The sequence below is a fragment of the Urocitellus parryii genome, chromosome 2, assembly GCF_045843805.1.
Source record: "Urocitellus parryii isolate mUroPar1 chromosome 2, mUroPar1.hap1, whole genome shotgun sequence".
NCBI classification, from domain to species: domain Eukaryota; kingdom Metazoa; phylum Chordata; class Mammalia; order Rodentia; family Sciuridae; genus Urocitellus; species Urocitellus parryii.
Window position 1 is genome coordinate 162,692,835 of NC_135532.1, and position 18,622 is coordinate 162,711,456.

General features: G+C 43.5%; 1 protein-coding gene across 1 annotated transcript; it reads left to right on the forward strand.

Moving 5' to 3' along the window:
- The first annotated feature begins 1,756 nt into the window (after positions 1 to 1,756).
- Tigit (T cell immunoreceptor with Ig and ITIM domains) lies at positions 1,757 to 17,537 on the forward strand. Its single transcript, XM_026393770.2, has 4 exons — positions 1,757 to 1,820; positions 3,193 to 3,536; positions 6,910 to 6,999; positions 17,301 to 17,537. The coding sequence occupies exons 1-4, from the start codon at positions 1,757 to 1,759 to the stop codon at positions 17,535 to 17,537; spliced, it is 735 nt and encodes a 244-aa protein (XP_026249555.1).
- Positions 17,538 to 18,622: the final 1,085 nt, after the last annotated feature.

Sequence of the window (18,622 nt, forward strand, 5' to 3'; positions counted from 1 at the left end):
GTTATTCTTATATGCAGATGAGGAAACAGGGGTGGAGTGGCTGAATAATTTTCCCAAGATCACCAAACCAGGATGACTTTGGTCCCCGGTATTACTCCATACTCTGTTCACTGTCACCCTTGAAGGAAGAGCACAATGGATCAAAATGGACATGACCATATCCCTATGTGAACTAGTTGCTTAGAAATAAATAGGAAATTTCTTTAAACTTTTTTTTTTTTTAATAAAGCAACTCTAGGTTTCTTTGGATTTCTCATTGTGTAAGATAAACCCACCTTTTTGGACCTCACCTGCTCCACTATAGAAACTTGGGCTGTGAATCTGAGTATCTACCTTTGTGCTGTGTTCCCACTAGCTGATCGTGGCTCTCCCACCTCTGGTACCTCTGCTCTGGCAATTGATTTGGACAAAATGCCTCCTGTTCAACCCAGCACTTCCCCTTGGACACAAGTTTGGCTTTATCACTTCTTCAACTGATGGCATTGTGGCTGTTGAAAGGTAGTGGAGATGTCTCCTGATGTGAACCTTAAAGGACAGGTCGAGTTTGGGTGGGCAGAGAGAAGCTGGTAAGGTGTACATTGTATAAGGGTCTGAAGGGGGCTGCGACGGTCATGTATAGAGTGAGGAATGGAAAGAACCCAGGGAGGGGAAGAAGCTGGTCTGAGTCCCCTGCAGGGGAGAAGGAGGACTGGAGACTGAATGTGGCTGGAATGAAGGAGACAGGACTAGGCTTTGGATGTTTCCCCTGGAAGAGATGCAGATTTGGGGGATATCTACCAGGGAGCATGCCCAGGATAGCTGTGCTGAGAGTCTAGGAAGCCCATGAATATGGTCCTCCATCTCTTCTCTCAAGTGGTTTCACCAGAGAAGAAGCTTTGTAAGACCATAATTTCTCACCTTGGTATCTTCAGAGCCTCTGAGTCTGGTACTTTGCAGGCACTCAGGGACTTTTAAATGAATGAAGGGAGGGGAAGACAGAGAAGGAGAGAAGAAGGAAGGGCTAGTCAACAGCAAGACCTAGTGATGAGCCAGGAGCTCCAGAAAAGCGTCAACCAATGCTTTCCCAGAGTTAGATCAGCAGGACTCACTCTTCTCCATACTTCAGACATTCACAGGGTCACTGTGGACAGGAGAACTTGCTCTTGTAGCGTCTCCTGAGTCTACTGCATCCGAGGAACTGATCCAAAGTTCAACAAGTATCAATTCAGGTACACAAGACCGAAGGGATAAGATTTGAGGAGAACACGTCATTCAAGGGAGAATTGCTCTGTTGGACCCTTGTCCCAGACGGTGTCTGACCTGTAAGTACCCACACTTACAAGTTTTCATTAGGTTGCAGACTCTTCAGCAGGGCGAAGTCAAGGGAGCCTAGTGAGGTGTTCTGGATCAGTAACAGGTTCTCCAGAATCTTAGGTACTGCTCTGGTGCCCTTGAACTCTTTAGATACTAAAGTTTGATTTTTAAAAACTGCATTAAGGCAGAATTTAAAGTAATCAGTTGACTAACAGTCACCAAAGACTAGTATACCTCTAACCACATTTTTGTTTACTTTTCAATGTGTTTCCTTCACGGTCTTTCTTGTGGCTCACCCTATGTAGATTGTGAGCTTATCTGTTTCTGACATTGCTTTTGTGAGCTCAGTTTTTCCGAGACCCTCTTTCCTCACAGGCTCGGTTTCATCTTGCCATCTGCAGTCGGCCAGTTTCAGTCACAGAAGAGGACACATCTGCTTCCTGTAGGCCCCCTGGGCAGAAGCATGCACTGGTGCCTGCTCCTGATCTGGGCCCAGGGCCTGAGGCAGGCTCTCCTCCTCGCCTCAGGTAAGGCCTGGAAAGCTATTGAACTGGGGAGGAGGAAAGAGCAAAGTTGAGCTTGACCTAGAGACCAGGGCACTCTTCAGGGAACTGGTGCTTGCCACCAGTTTGAAGCAAGAAAACATGGTTCTCAGAGTCCTGTGTACCCTCGAGTGAGAAAAGACCTTTGAGAATGAGATGCACCTGTATTGGATGGCCGAGCCTCAGGGCTGTGGATCTTCAGGGTGGGGGATTGCAACCAGCCAGCATTAGAACGGAGGCAGGAGAAGGAGAGGGGGGTAAGAAGGAGGGCAAAAAGGAAGAATAAGCAATTTGCTTTTAGAAGCTCTCTCCTGATTCTTTTCTATTTTTGAGGAATCTTCCAGGTTGTTGGTAGTAGTTTCCTATGGATCAATAATGTCTTCCTCATAGATTCCAGAAGTATCGACCATTACAGATGTAATTTTTTGTTAAATTGATTTCTTATAGACCAAAAACCTTAGACAAATATTTCTGAGAAGGGGGGGACAGAAATATTTTTAAAAAACTGTGGTGCCAACAAATTAATGTTGCTTTCTGAACCTTTTAAGGCTGGAGAGGTGCCCCGGGATGCTGGGGGTGGTGAGCATTGGAGAGAATAGTTTTGGTTGGGAGAAGCAGAGTTTCTGGCTAAGCCTCCTTTCCCCTGAATTTCTTGGCTTCCCCAAAGGATTTTCCAGATCCCCCAAATGTCCATCAACGATATAGCCAGGCTTTGCTTCAAAGGAACCCAGCACGGGAGCAGGCTGCTGGAGTACACAGAAAAGTCAAGGATGTGGTGCTGTCTCTGGGGGAGACAAAATAAGGATGTGAAAATAATCAAAGAGCTGGTCATGAGGCTAGACGGCAGAATGTCCTGAGAGGGCGAAGTGCTAGGTCTCACAGCCTCAGCCAGGCCCTTAATAAAGTGCTAATTATACAACCGGGGCAGTGAGTGTGAAAGGACAAGGGAGGTGTCTCTGGGCTGCAGTCCTCAGGGATGCAGGGGAGGAAATGCAGATTTGACAAGGTGCTAAGTGAGTGGGGGCGGGGGGGGGGGGTGAGACAGAAGAAAGCTCTGGAAGTAGAGGTGATGGAGGAAAGGAGCCAGGCTGGACAGAATGGAGGTGTATGAAAAAGGGCAAGAGGACCAGAAGGAACCCAGGGCTGGGACTGGGAGACTTAATTGACAGTGAGGAAGAGGAATGCCTCTCGAAATGAAAACAGAAACAATAGTGGTCTGTTTAGAGGAGGGACAGGATGGACTGGAGAAATGATCATTCCTAAAACCAATTCTGGCCCCCTTGGAATTTCTATAGGGAGGTTATAGGCCCACGGGTGACCTGGAACTTACGTGTGCCCCTTTTCTCTTTCCTAAAAGTTACGACAGGCACAATAATGATGAAGGGGAACATTTCTGCAGAGGAAGGTGGCTCGGTCATCTTACAGTGTCATCTCTCCTTCACCATGACTGAAGTGACCCAAGTCAACTGGGAACAGCGGGACCAACTTCTAGCCATTTGTCATACTGAATATGGGTGGTACATCAACCCGGCCTTCCGTGAGCGGGTGGCCCCGGGCCCTCACTTTGGCCTCACTTTCCGGTCACTGACCATGAATGACACGGGGGAGTACTTCTGCATCTATCACACCTACCCTGATGGGATTTACAAGGGGAGCATCTTCCTGGAGGTCCTAGGAAGCTCAGGTATTTCCTCAGGAGCAGCATAGAAAATGCCATCCTGACACAGTCTGGGGAGCAAAGCTCAGTCCTGGAGCACATTTGAATCACTTGTGGAGTTTTTAAAGCATTCTGATACCAGGGCCCTCACACAGACCAATGAAATCAGAATCTCTAGGGGCAAACAAGGATGTGATGTGATCCCTAAGCATCCTGGTGATTCAATTTGCAGCTAGGACTGAGAGCCACTGCTCTAGAGTGGCTCAGCTTATCTATATTACAAGGAAGACCGATTGGTAAGGTCGTATGCTCATTTATTGATTTAGTGTCAATCATGCACATTATAATTAGCCCTTAAGTTTATAAAGATCAGAGCTAGTTAATGTATGATAATTGGCATTGGTTTTGCATTTCAGAGTTTCCAAAATTCCTTCAGTCCTTACCCACTTGGATGCTTAAACCATTTCTCCTAAAGTTGGAAAGGATTATTATCCTATCTGAGAGATAGTATAGGGAGTGGTTCAGAGCTCAAACTCTGACACCAGACAGCCTGGATTCAAATTCTTCTTTGCTGTTGACCTCAGACAAGATTACTCAGCTCCTCTGAGCATCGTTTTTTTTTTTTTTTTTTTTTCATCTGTGCAATAAGGATGTATGTAAGACCTTATGAGGTGCTAATGTGGGATTGGATTACCTACTGCAAGAAAATATCCTTACATCAGTGCCTGGATCATGATAAGCACCATGTAAGTGTTGACTGTGAATGTGATTCTTATTTGACTGTTTGATGAAGGTGAAAACTTAGGCTTGTATCTAGTTGCACAGAGTGGTAGAGCTGATGTTAACACAGGTGTTCTACTTCCATGGATCCCCAAACTCAGGATGTCTACTTTCTGACATCAATTATGTTGGGAATTAATTTTCATGAGTTTTCAAAGTATGTGTATATTGGGAAAATGAAAGTTTACCTTAAAGTTTCCTTTCAAATGTCACTTCTTGGCTGGTCCCAACCGAGGCCAAATGCCATGAGTAGTTAAGTGCCTAGGTTCCGGAATCACATTACTGGGGTTTGATATTGGAATGGGTAAATTATTTAGCTTTCTCTCAGTTTTCTCATTCATAAAATGTGGTGAACAATCTCATGAGCTGTTATGAATCAGGTCTTGTAACAGTGCTGAGCACATAATAAGCTTAACTTAATAAACACTTGTTATTATACTATTTATTGCCTTGTGGTTAGAGGAGATCTAGACAATAACAGAGCAGAGGACCAGCAAGCATAACCACCTGATGGTCTTTACCATTTGGGGCTTTTGTCATATGCCCAAGGGCCCATCAGCTACTGCAGGACTGGGGATAGGGTGGGATCCACACAGATCACCTCCTACCCCCATGGCATGGAGGCCCCAGGAACTGGAGCCCACGGGGGAACTATATTATGTTTGCTCGTGGCTAAAACATGTCCAGGGAATCATGCTCCTAACAAGCATACTTGTCCCTGGCCACAGCGGCACAGCTATTCTCCATGGGAAAATGGAGAAATGAAGGGGCAAGTGTCTTCCCTGTATCTCATGGGCCTCCTGGGGAGGAGCATTCAGAAGACATTCTATTGGACCCCTGATCCACTCCTGCCCAAGGGCCACACATTTCCACTCTTTTTGCCCTGGCAGACCTCAGGGCCACCACTGATCACATGTAGTTTTCCTCCTGTTTCTCAAGGGCTTAGTTGCTTATCCGGAGTGCAAGACCTTTATAATTACTCGCACTAACTCCAAACCTTAACTTTTTTCTGACCCTAATCTCAAACCTTAGTCCAAGTTTCTGGTAACTACCATATGTAAGCTATTTCTAACCTTAAAGCTAGAACTAACCCTACAGCTCACCTGATACTAAGCACAAGTCTTAAGTATCCTTTTGCAGAATCCACCCCTTCCCTAGCTGCATGTTCTGGTGCTTGCTCCCTGATACTAAGCACAAGTCTTAAGTATCCTTTTGCAGAATCCACCCCTGCTCCAGCTGCATGTTCTGGTGCTTGCTCTATGGCTGCTTCTGTTCCAAAGACCTTGAAGTCTTTGTTCATTGAATATGACTGTGAATGGAAAAATTGGAGTTTTAACTTCAGACAGAAGTTTCCAATGAAGTTGATATTCTTAATATCCAAAATACTTTCAGGTCCTAATTATATCTCTAAACCCAAACAAATTCATTATCATACCCTCCCCTTAAACGTGGCCATGGTATTAACCTTCTGTTTCTATCATCAAGCTGGAAGAGAATCCAATCTCAATCCTGTCCCCCAGGCTGGCTCTGACCTCAGTTATGAGCACAGGTCCTGTCTGGACTCTGTGGGTAGCCCTCTGCAGCCCACCCTGACTCCTTCAGGGTGTCTGCTATCTAGTTCCTACCTGCCTTCTTTCCCACTGAGTGAACTTCATTGCTGTGGTCAGTGATGCCCGGCTTGGCCTATGGAGACTGAGTCCTCAGAGTAGGAGGAGCATGGCATTTGGCTTTTGGACAGATACTGTCCTTGTCCTAGGGTATCGGAGAACTTAACAGCCATTCTAGCAATTTCAGACCTTAGAAGCTAGCAAGGCCAGGCCTCTGCTAGACCCTTGTTTTCCAAGTCTGCCCTGGACTCTTGGGTCCTGCCTAAGGCCCTGGGGTGGAGGTAGAAGAGGGTTGAAGTGGCCTGGAAACTCTTCTACCCATAGCACAGCATGCATCAGGACAACTGTTTGGGTTCTCTCATATTCTCCTTAAATCAAATATCACTCATGTCTTCAAAACTCCCCTCTTGCCTCTTTTTTCTTTCCATTATATCTTATGTCTTAAAGAGATTCGCTTGTTCATACTCTCATTCATGCTACAAATATTTCATATCTATTATGTGTCAGGTGCTGGTAAAACAGCAAAAGATAAGGCTCCAGAGCCTTCCTCCCTCCAGAGTTTCACAGCTGAGCTGGAAATAAGGGTTAAGGAGAAAAGTCACATGGCTTTTCTTTTCGTAATTTGATATTAGTTTATTGCATTTCTAATTAAGCTGATGTTAATGAAATGGTTATGTATATGAAGTGTAATGCAAGAAATTGCTCACTTTTTGGATTTTCTTCTGATGGTATTATTTCTTTCATTTCATGATTACTGAAAATGATCTTGTGGGATAGAGGAAAGGAGTGCTAAGAAGAATTTGCTCTGGTTCAAACACAGGAGGCATGACAATACTTGGAGATGAGTCATTGATTTCCTGATAGTCCAGGTGGACTCTTTGCTGTCCAAAGAGTTGGACTTAAAGACTCCAGGCCTGTGATTGGAGAAAGGCACTTGTGTGTCCCTGGGCCCTGAAGCTGAGGTTTCCCTGGGAAGGCAGCTTCGCTTTGGGTCTCTGCCACTCACCTCTATTTTGTCCTCCCTCTAGAGCGCAGCAGCGTCGGGTTCCAGGTCCCATTGCTTGCAGTGCTGGGGGTCATCTGCATAGCAGTCATCGGGATGGTGGCATTGGCTAAAAAGGTAATGACTGTGGCTACACACTTCAGTCAAGAACATCTCTGTCCCTACTACCTGGTGCTTTCAGTGTCCTTTCTGTCCAGAGAGAGAGAGAGAGAGAGAGAGCCAGATGTGACCTCCCCTGTTGCTCCTTGTACCTTTTTCTTGGCATTGTTCTGCCTTTGAATGCATTTAGGTTCTTCCCTTGTCCCTCTTCCAGGCTAGAAGCTCCTGGAAGGTTGAACCTGAATCCTACCTGTCTTGCTGTCTGTAGTTGCTGGTTCCTGCCTGACCCTTAAGCCACTACTCTGGGAGTTCATCTACTCTAAGTTTCATGCATCTTAGAGGATGTCTACTGTGTGCTAGGGCTTTCTTTATAGTAGCTCATTTAATTTTCACAACTCTTAGCTGGGGCTGAGTAGCCCAGCACTTCTGTAGAATGGGAAATGAACACTAAAAATCTGGGGACCACAGATGCATGGCAAGATCAATGGGACTTGAAAAATTGTGCTCTATATGTGTAATATGAAATGAATTGCATTCTGCCATCATGTATAACAAATTAGAATAAAAAAATTTAATTTAAAAAAGAAAAAAGTTGAAATAGTGGAAAAAAACCCCTATTTGTTAGCTATGTACCCCTGACTAATTAATATCTCTATTAGTACTAATAAATTAGTGCTTTTATCATCTCCTAGGTTATACAAGAATCTTAGAGCATGTTAACTCTTTTTATCTCCCTCCTTTTCCAACTTATTGCTGTTATTACTATGCCTTTAAATTCTCTGTACTTTTCTTTTTTTTCGTATTGAGGATTGAATGCAGGGTTGCTTAACCATTCAGTCATATCCCCAACCCTTTTAAAAAAAAAATGTTTAATTTTGAGACAGTTGCTGATTCTGGCTTTGAACTTGTGATCCTCTTGCCTCAGCCTCTGGAGTCGCTGTGATTATAGGTATATGTCACCACACCCTGCAGTTTTGTCTACATTTTAAATCCCCAAAGAAATGGGTTTTATTGTTTTATGAGTCGATATTCATTTAGACCCACCCTTTCTGTTGCTCTTTACTCTGTCCTGTATGTCCTGTGTTGTAACTAGGATCATTTTCCTTGTGCCTGAAGTAAGTCCTGCAGTATTTCCTTTACTGCAGGTCTGTGGGTGAGGAATTATTTTGGTTTTGTTTGTCTAAAAATATTCCCCCCCCAATGTAAAAATAATACATTTGTTTTGCCAGGTATAGAATTCCATGTTGGAGATTATTTTCTTTCAGGACATGGAAAATGTTATTCCATTGTCTAGCTTCCTATATTTTTGTTGAGAAACCAGGTCTTGTTTTTGCTACTTTGAAAATGTCTTTTTTTTTCTTTCCTTTTGGTTCTTTTAAATTTCCCTTGTTTTTCTTCAGCAATTGTACAGTGATATAATTAGGTGTAGTCATCTTTGTATTTATTGTTTGGAGCTGGGGTGGAGTGCCTTTTCAATCTGTGTTTCGATGGTTTTTGTCAGTTTTAGGTCAATCCTGGCCATTAGTTCTTCATATCTTACTTCTCCAATCTTGCTTTCTTCTGCTTCTGGAGCTCTAATTTTTAGACATTTTCACTTTTCTCCTACACAACTCTGGGTCTCTTTTTTTTGTATTTTCCATCCATTTGTCTCATTATATTTTATAGTAGATGTTTTCTTCTGACATACCTTCCAGGTTCCTAAGTATCTCTTCTGATGTATCTATTCTTTGTTTAAATAGTTCATAGTCTGTCAAAATTCCCAATCTTGTCTTTTAAATTATTTGAAAATATTAATCAATTATTTTGAAGCTGTGCCTGATCATTTTATTAATTGGATCCTCCTTGAGTCTTTTTCTATTGCCTATTTTTACTTGTTTATGGGTCATAACTTATCTTCTTAACTAGTACTTTTCATTAAGGGTGGTGAATTCTACATGAAAAACGATAGCAATAATTCGAGGCTCTGGTAATATCATCTTCCTCCAGAGACTATTCCCTTTGTACCTGGTGGGTGGCAGGTCTAGAGGCACTAACAATCCCGGGTCACCCTAATTAAATCAGTGTTGAGGGGCTTTTGTGCTGGATTTCAATTTCGGCTACTCCCTTGCTCTTGGTCCTTTGGGATCCACTTAAAAACCCATAATATTTTCCAAAGTCCTCCCTTCCAAGGAGGTTTCTGAACCCAACTTTTGTCCCTCTTGTCAGAAGCTCTCTGCAGCTTATCTGCCTCTCAGCTATAACTTTCAGACAATTCTCTCCAGGGGAAAATGTCCCCACATTCTCACCATCTGTCTCTCTGGGTTTCTTCTTTCACCCCTAGATTCCTCATTGATTTTTCAGATCTCTAATTTCTTCAAGTAGATGTTTCTAATATTTCGTTGATCTTTTCTAGTTTTTCTCAGGAGAAGGTTTGGTTCAAAGCAACACAGTCAACCAAGGTCCACCAGAGGCAGAACTCCTCTTTAGGATGTCATGTTTCACATTTGCATTTGAAACTTGACTCCTACAAGCAGGCAGATTCAGCTGGCTCACCTTTGCTATACCTTGGGGTGTTTGGGGCCAAGATCCTCACAGGAGTCACAGCAGCCCCTCAGTTCCTAATTCCTAACCAGTCACTTTCCCTCCATCTGACTAGGTCTTCGCTAATCCCAGTGAGAGAGGAATTTGGTCAAACTTTGTGTCCTTAGTCTCTAGTTCCATTTTGCTTTCCTGTTGTGAGTTCTTACTCTCTTTTACTCTCTCTCTCTCTCTCTCTCTCTCTCTCTCTCTCTCTCTCTCCCCCCACCCCCGAGAAAAGAACCACCCTCTAATTTTTCTCTTTTTTTCTAATTTAACTTCTAGTTGAAATTTTGTTTTATTTTGCTTTTACTCATGTTGATCTTTTGAAGACTACACACTTGATTTTCTCCCCAGGTCTCAGATTTTGGATGAATTACATAAATAAGAATTGCTTAATAAGAAAGTATCATTATAATATTCTCTAGCTTAGACCTCCAGGTATTTTGCATTTTAAACAGTCTTAATTTTATATCCTTGCCTTGACCTCATTGTATATGTTTTTCTACTGTTATTAATGCTACTGATGAGATTACACTTTTTCCTGCATATTAATATCTGTTATCAGGGACTCATCTTGGACTTTTAGCTTAATATTTAACATCTTAAATTCTGTCAGTTTTCATAAACCTACTCTGTTTTTCTCAATCTACCACCAATATCAAGGGTATAATATAAAAAATTACATGTTCTATTTGACATATGTTGTCTTCAACCTGATTCATAAATGATGAGAGCCCAGGACTCCTCACCCTAATCTTACCTGACCAAGAAGAGATTGAAATGAGGATGCAGAAAGATATTTTGGTGGCAGAGCCAAAGTCATGCATCCTCAGAGAGGTACCAATTGCCCAGGTCTTCCCTAGTCACAGGTCCAACAGTTCATAGGCACCTGTAGGGACCTTGCTAATTTGGTCCTTTAGGAACTAAAGATTCTTCAAAGGTAGGAAAAGCCCATACCATGGTGATTTCCCTGTGTAAATTACAGGAGGCTTTATACTACAGTTGATTTCTTGGTACATTAATTTGTTTGCAAAAATCTCTATTGTGTCACAATTCAAACCCTCTCTTTGTGGTTATAAGACAAGCTTTGAGGTTACTGATCTGCCTGGTTCACAGGGATGATGCCATGTATATTTAATCATTCACCAGAGCTGGTCAACCAGACTGTGGGGGACCCAGTGGGGGCTGAGATGTGCCTGGTACTAACAAGGAAGCCCACAATCCATAGTATTTTCATTTATGTCACAGGTGTCACAACTGACATGGTCAGGAAATGAAACCTCTAAGGGAAAGTGAGAACGAGAGGAGTGATAGGCTAGTGGGAGAGGAGGAAAGACGACATTGATCTGCAAGCTGGGAAGGGAGCTGCTATGGTGGCTGGTGAACAGATGTCCTCTGCTGTCACCAGCATTCTGCAGCTCTGGAATGGAAGGATTAAAGCCTCTTTAGAGGCAATGGAACACATTTTTTCTGTTAAGTATTCAAGGCTGGTTCATTTTCATGCCAGGCACCCAGATTAACTTTGGTCAACATGGAGATCGAGAAATAAGAAAATGTGCAAAGACAGTATCTATCAAGTCCCGTTGTTCTCTGTCTGCAGTGTTTTACTTCCCAGCCTGCTTTTTGACATTTCTACTGCTTCCTGTTTAGTTCAGGTCCTCTCTGCTTTTTTCCTGTGTGTTGACTGTAGTCTCCAATGCTCTCTCTCTCTCCTCATTCAAAACATTTTTTGCATGCATTATTCAAGCTTCCACATGGAACACATAGTTTGAAATTGGGTTGTTCGAGGACGCTTATTGTTGTGATTTGGATGGGAGGTGTTCCCCAGAAGCTTATGTGTGAAACAATGCAAGAACACTGAGAGATGAAATGATTGGGTCATGAGAGCCAATCCCCTGATGGGATTAACTGAGTGGTAATCAAAAGCATGTAGGGTGTGGCTGGAAGAGGTGCGTCATTGGGGGAAAGCCTTTGGGTATGTATTTGGTGAGCTAAACTTAGTCTCGCTCTCTCTGCTTCCTGATCGTTATGTGAGCCACTTCCCTCCACCACACTCTTCTGCTATGATGTTCTGCCTCACCTCGAGCCCCAAGGAATGGAGCTTGGTCTATGGACTGAGACCTCTGACACTGAGCCCTCAAATAAACTTTTCCTCTTCTAAAATTGTACTTGTCAGGACTTTTAGTCACAGCAGTGAAAAAGCTCACTAAAACACTTATTAAGGGGACTTACAAAGGAAACTATAAAGGGGGATGTAGCCGTGTGTTGTAACCACCTCTTATACTTTAGGGGAGATCATAGGGCACTACTGGAACTTGGATAGAGAGTTATATGGAAGGGCTGCCTTGAGAAATTCTGTAATCAGTAATTGAGTGTCACAACCAGTCCAAAGCCACCCTGCAGAGAGAATGCAGGGAATAGAAACCACTACCTCAATCTCTTTTCTTCCATCTCCCTACTGTTCAACATTGACTGAACCCAAACTTAAGATGGAGGCCAAGAGAACCCACTTATGCAGTATATGTAGGACAGTTTTCTTAGGGCACAAAAGAGGGTGGAGAAGGTTGGAGACCAGAGCTCAAGGACAAGTGGACCTTATCTATACCAATACTGATTAGATAGCTGGAAACTGGGCAAGGGATCTAAACTTTCCTCAGGGCTGACTGACGTCAGCCTTCTCTTGTGTATTCTTAATGTTCTTTGATTAAATATCTAAGCAATGCTCTTGTTGGCTGCCCATCTACATTTCTCCTGGGAATACTGTGCTCTGTTATCCATCTTAATATCCCCTGAAACAGGCTTCTTTGGCTCCCCCTGCAGTAATCACACCCAGTTCATTTCTAAAGTGCTGCCATCTGCACCTTCTTATTTTGGGGTGTCCGCATCCTATTGCTATTAGGGATCCAGTTCTGCAAAGCATCTCCTACTTCAGCCCCTGCCTGCCGAGGAGAGAGATCATGGACTTCTCAGTGATGCTAGTATGGCCCTCCCTGGCACATCCATTCCCACCTTAGGACAAGAAGTGCTCCCTGGATCTGCCCTAGGAGATCCAACATAATCAACTGTTGGATTTTTGAAATTACTTACTACAGGAATTGGCAAAGTTTCTCTGTAAAAGGCCAGATAGTAAATTAGGCTTTGTGGGCCATATGGTCTCTTGCAAAAATCCAACTCTGCCATTGTAGAGTGGAAGCACTATAGATAATATTTAAATGAATGAATATGGCTTTGTTCCAATACACCCTTATTTATAAACACTAAAATTTAAATTCCCTGCAATTTTCATGTGTCATGAAACATTACTTATTCTTTTTTTCTCTCCCTAATCACTTGAAAATGTAAATACAATTTTTTGCTTGTGGACTGTACAAAAACCAACAGTGGGTCAGATGTGACCCAGGGGTTTTAGCTTCCTCCATCTTGATTTTGGTAGGTTCATTGTACCATTCTCCTTTTTCTGAGCATTTTGTTTTCTTCTTGCACTGTCTGCTGGAGCAGTGTTAGTATCTCCATTGTGGCCCTTGTGAAGATGTTAAATCTTGTGTCATGAGATATGTGCCCATATTGGCAAATTAGCCTTTATCTAGTCTCCATATTCTCACCCACCTCAGGTCCATCACCTTTGGGATCCACTCCCAGGCAAAAATCTCCTAGTTCCTGCTAGTAGTACATTGAAGCCGAGTCCTTTTCTGTATAACCTTTCCCTTTCCTTAGCAGAACCATCACTTCCACCATGAGTGTAGACCAACATTTTACCCTGTCTGATGGTGGAGGTGGAGGCAGATCTGAGCAGGGATTATATTCAATCAGGGAAAAGAGGACCCCTTCTGTAGCTCCTGGTGGTGCAAGTGAAGCAGGTGTTTCAAAGCTCTCACTGTACCTACCCAGAGGTCTACCTCCCAGGACTCAGAGTCTCCTCCTTTCCTATTAAGACCTTGCTTTTGGCATGAAATCATTACCCAGTCTGTGAGTCCTTTGAGATTCTGTCACTCTTAACAATTAACTCCTGGGCCTAGTCTTCAGCTGCTGAAGATGAGTGTCTCTTTAGATGCTGCCAAGGAAGAGCTTTGACTTCCACACTTGGTTGGAAGTTGGTGATGTGTCTGAGCCTGTCACTTTCTCTGTTCAGTGTATCAGAGGACCTTATCAAGATCCAGTCACTCCCAGAGTCCTAAGAATTTCTGTTCACCCCATACTTCTCAAATACCAGAGCTAGTGCACCAGCTCATAGTCCCCTTCCATCTGGGTCTCATCCCATTTCTTCACAAGTCTTGGAGTCAGCATTGCCTTCACCAGGAAGTGTACCCTCCCCAGTCCCCTCTCTATGGCTACCTTGCAGCATCCTTCTCAGGAGCAACTGGGGAGAATGATTAACTGGGATGGGCCCTCAGATGGAGGGTAGTGAAGGTAACAATATAGGGTAAGGAAAGAAAGCTCAGCATGAATGGGACCTCAGCTTGAGGCTTGACTGAAGCAAGAATTATATACAAAGTTGGTTGCACGTTGAAGGAAGGAGCTGGCCTTTTGAAAACCTGCTTCAGCCAATGACCACTGACTGCTCACCAGGAAAGGCCAAGAACAACTCACCAGAGAAGAGGCAGCTCACAGCCCATTGCTCCCAGTTTCTGGGAAATGGAAGAACCATTCAGGTGTAGGAATCTGAGCATTACATCAACGACATTTCCTACAGACCCTAGCAGCCAGCAGGTTGCACTCTTTGGGGTCCTAGTCTTTGGAATCAGGCAGAACTAGGTTTGGGTCCCAGCTCTTCAGTAACTTCAGTAGCTGAGCCACTACTAAGCCTCATCTGTAAAATCTGGATAATTATGGCTTTCCCTGATAAAGATGTGGGAAAACTTTAGTCAAACAATTCATTTAATAAGGCATTTGGCATTTTTTACTGGAATGTATTGGTAACCATTATTTATTAGGTTCTTATAATTATTATAAATTTTATTTATCACAGTACTTCATAATACCTTGTGTTCCAAACTGTTTACAGTCTGTGGATTTAATATGAATAAATGTTTTAGGCTAAGCAGATACTGGGAAAAGTGCCCCTGGGGAGTGAGAGCAAAGAAAGGTATATATGTCCAGATCATGTGCAATGGCTCAGCCAACCAAGGTGTTCACTCTCACATTCTCCTAGAGGCCAGTGTTTGTCCTAGAGGGACTCAGCTGCCATCTCTCTAGCTCCCTTTGGTCCTCTAGGACAACATCAGTGCATTAATCCCAGACCTATTTTTTATACCAGTTATAATTATAGATCCCTCACAGAGGACAGAATGGAAATGGAACAGCTGAGGGACCCAGTTCAGGAATATTTGCATTTCTCAGAGGACTTCTGGAACTCAAAATAGTTTTAAGATTAAAAGGCAAGGGTGGCCATTCTTACCAAGAACACATAAGCATAAAAGGTCATTATTAATTCTTTGAGAAAGAATTAAGGGTTCATATTTTTAAAATGGATTGGATTGCATCAAGGGATGTAGTAGTTCTTTTACATACAGCATGAACACTGATAACCATCTTCTTCATATTTATGTTAAGGTTTAGCAACTTCTACTGGAAAGGAGTGATCACTGATATGTCTATGTGCTTCTGAGACTATGGCGTCTCTAGATCCAACTCCTTCAGGCCTGCAGTGAGTCACCATCTGTCATTATTTTTTCCCTTTATTTTATTTATTTATGTTTATGTGTTATTTATGTTATTTATGTGGTGCTGAGGATCGAACCCAGTGCCTCACATGTGCATGGGAGGCACATGCTCCACCACTGAGCTGCAACCCTAGCCCACCTTCCCTCCATACCTGATTTTTGACATTTGTTCACTGTGCCCATCCACACAGCCTTTACCCTCCCTCTCAGCCTCGCAGCCTATATTTGTGCCCTGCTGGGCTTGACACTAGATGATGCTGGGGACAGTATTTCCCTCCTTGGAAGCAGTGGTTGTGGGCAGAAGGAAATTCGGTGTGCATTTGTTGCTGTTATTTTCCAAGTCTGTGTGGCTCTTTGTGATTCTGTCATTCAGACATATGGTGGGGTCGGTGACCTGCATTACAGCACTCTTCAATAAGGCCTAGGGGGTGTCAACTTTGCACTGAGATGTCAATAAGCATTTCTTTTGTCATCCACTTGTGCCTGCTGGTCTTCAATTTCCTTGTCTTAACACAACCTTCATCTATGATGCTCTCACATGGAGGTAATGGCTGACTTCACATCCCCGATTTTACTAAACAAATGTCACTGTTCTGCCCTAGTGTCCCATAAGTACAATTGAAGTTGGCTGGTCATGAGACTCTGCTTTGATTTAGAAAATCGGGTTCTTTTAGATATGAGACTGTAGAAGTGTGTGTGTGTGTGTGTGTGTGTGTGTGTATACATGTATGTGCCCGGGGCCTGCATCTGCATTTCAGTCCCTAAGACACATATCCAGCATTTGTTAAGGGCTCTGAGGTTGCCAAGAAGAATAGAGCCAGACCCTTCCTTCAGTGACCTCACATTTTGGAACATGGAGAAGATAGAAGGATAAATAGATAAATCTGAGACAGTATTGAATGTTACAAGAGAGAACACCATATTCCAGCTCACAGGATGAAGGGGGTCAGAGAAGGCTTCATGACAACATGCTGCGGAGCTGAGTTGGGGAGAATAAATAGAACTACCTGGGAATGCACAGTGGGCACAGCGTACACAAAATTGGGAGGCAAGAAAGAGTGTCTGGCACTGTGCAGCTGTGAGAGGAGAAGCCATTTGGCTGAGGAGAAAGCATGGCCTGGAATCAGACTAAGCAGGGTCAGTGCAGGATTCATGCTGAGGCACAGAGCTTTCCCTTGTCCTTTCTTAGTGCATCCCAAAGTAGACAGGATAGAGTGGTTTCTGAGTTCCATGCATGACCTAGTCCAAGTGGGGCTCAAAGAAGATTCTTAATAAGTGGTGGCTCTCTGGCATCTAGACCCCAAGAATTGGGATATGAGGCAGGAGAAGAAGCTGGAAAGGTGGGGGTGACCAAGTCACAAAGGTGTTTTGGAGGAATCAGTCTCCAGTAGGGAAGGTTTGAAATTATGGATATTCTTCCCCAAAGAATGCATCTTAAAATAAACTTTTAAAAATGTTTTATTAGTTGTTGATGGACCTTCATTTATTTGTTTACATGTGGTGCTGAGATGGACCTTTATTTATTTATCTGTTTATATGTGGTGCTGAGAATCAAACCCAGCGCCTCACACATGCGAGGCAAGTGCTGTACCACTGAGCCACCACCCCCAGCCCCCTAAAATAAACTTTTTAATGCAATTTAAGCGTATTTGCAAACACCCTAAAGTCCAACTGTGCATGCCAGGTGAAGCACCCCGGCTGTAGGCAGTGGGTGCTATTGAAGAGTATGGATGGATCCAATTTTCATGTTCACAATATTACTGCTGGTGGCTGTGTGAAGTTGGGTTAGAAGTAAGAGGGAGTCCAGAGTCAGGAAGGTATGAAGTGCAGTTGGCAGAGAAGACCAGAAGCAGAAATGGAATCAAGTCGGATGGGTTTTATGGATGATTCGAGTTCAGCATTAGCTTCCAGGTTTCTGGTGCCATAAATCAGAATAAAAATGTGGGGGCAGGAGCAGTTTGTTTGGGGAGGGAACATGATGGTTTCTTCGGGACAAGATGAGTCTAAACTTGCCATCATCAGCCAATGATGCACACTTAGCAGGTGGACATTTTAGAATATCATTTCCATATACTCACTTTTTAATTTGTTTGTTTCTAGAAGACATCTTTCAGAATCCCTTCGGTGGAAAGTGACCTCAGGAGATCACCCCCTGCACTGCAGGAGTGGAGCCCCAGCATCTCCTCGTCCCCTGAAAACTATGTACTGGCAGGAGCTACCCCTGCTGTCCTCTGCAGTGTGCAGAGGGAAAATGACTATGCTGAGCCTCATGACTACTTTAATGTCCTGAGTTACAGAAGCCTGGGCAGCTTCAGCTTCCTCACAGAGACTGGTTAACAATCCGAGGCATCTCCTGGGAGATATGTTCCTGGCTTTGTATTATGGATGGATGTGTAAGCCTCTGTTCTCTCCATCAATCCTCTCTCTCTCTCTCTCTCTCTCTCTCTCTCTCTCTCTCTCTCTCTCTCTCAGTATGTGTGCTCACTTGAGTGAATAGATGTCATCCTCTTCTCCATCTTCACTTCCTCTGTCCTTCCCTTCCATTCCCTTATTGCAGACCAGAGGTGAATAACTTGCATCTTGGTCTTGAATGTGAATTTAAACAAAACAGAACAAAACAAAAACCAAAAAACACACACATCCAAAACCCTTGACCTGGCTTTGCATCTAACATTTTGAGCAGACCCTGTGACTCCAAGAAACACACTCCTCATGATAGTGCCAGGCAGGATTTTGTGCTTCAGGGTGTGTGGTAGATGATGAGAATGAGTCAGGTATGAAGCCACCCTTGTATCATTTCTCCTTGTCATTTTCATAAATATTCATTCATTCAAGGCAATTTATGAATGAGACATGGTACCAGCCTCGATGGTGAAGCTCAAGGGTGACTAAACCTCGTCTCTGCCCTTAGGAACATACAGTAAAATGGGGAGACAATATTTACATTAAAAGGTTATAAGGAGATGAAGACACAGGATGCAGGTTTTCAGGAAGAGATGTGGGGTCTGGGTGAGGTGTTAGGGTGGGTTTAGCTGTGGTGAAGTGGCTTGGGGCACAAAGGGATCAATGAGGCTGGACTGGTTGTGGAGGACAAGTTTTCTAGGGAATGGGCAGGAACTAAAGTCTATGCAGGTAAAAGTTCCAGGCACCAACGGAACCAAGGCATCTCAGATTTTATTCTCTGGACAGGGATTCAAGTCTCCTTTTTTTGTGTGATATATTCAAAGTCCGAATGTGATGGCCTGATACAGAGGACCCCAGGTTCTTTCAACCCCCTGTGCTGGGAAGCCCCCAGGCAATGTGTGTCCACTGAAGAAACTGAGTCCTGGCATCTGGGTCAAGATACACCTTTTCTGGACCAATCTACCAGTGATCCACTGAAAATAGAACCTGTTTCCCACCAAAATGAAAAATCTGGGTAA

What these genes read in the sequence shown, in the direction of transcription:
- Tigit (XM_026393770.2), top strand. Translation starts at nt 1,757, where the DNA reads ATGCACTGGTGCCTGCTCCTGATCTGGGCCCAGGGCCTGAGGCAGGCT. An exon ending in GGCTCTCCTCCTCGCCTCAG is followed by an intron (nt 1,821 to 3,192) that starts GTAAGGCCTGGA and finishes CTTTCCTAAAAG; the next exon opens with TTACGACAGGCACAATAATG. An exon ending in TGGTGGCATTGGCTAAAAAG is followed by an intron (nt 7,000 to 17,300) that starts GTAATGACTGTG and finishes GTTTGTTTCTAG; the next exon opens with AAGACATCTTTCAGAATCCC.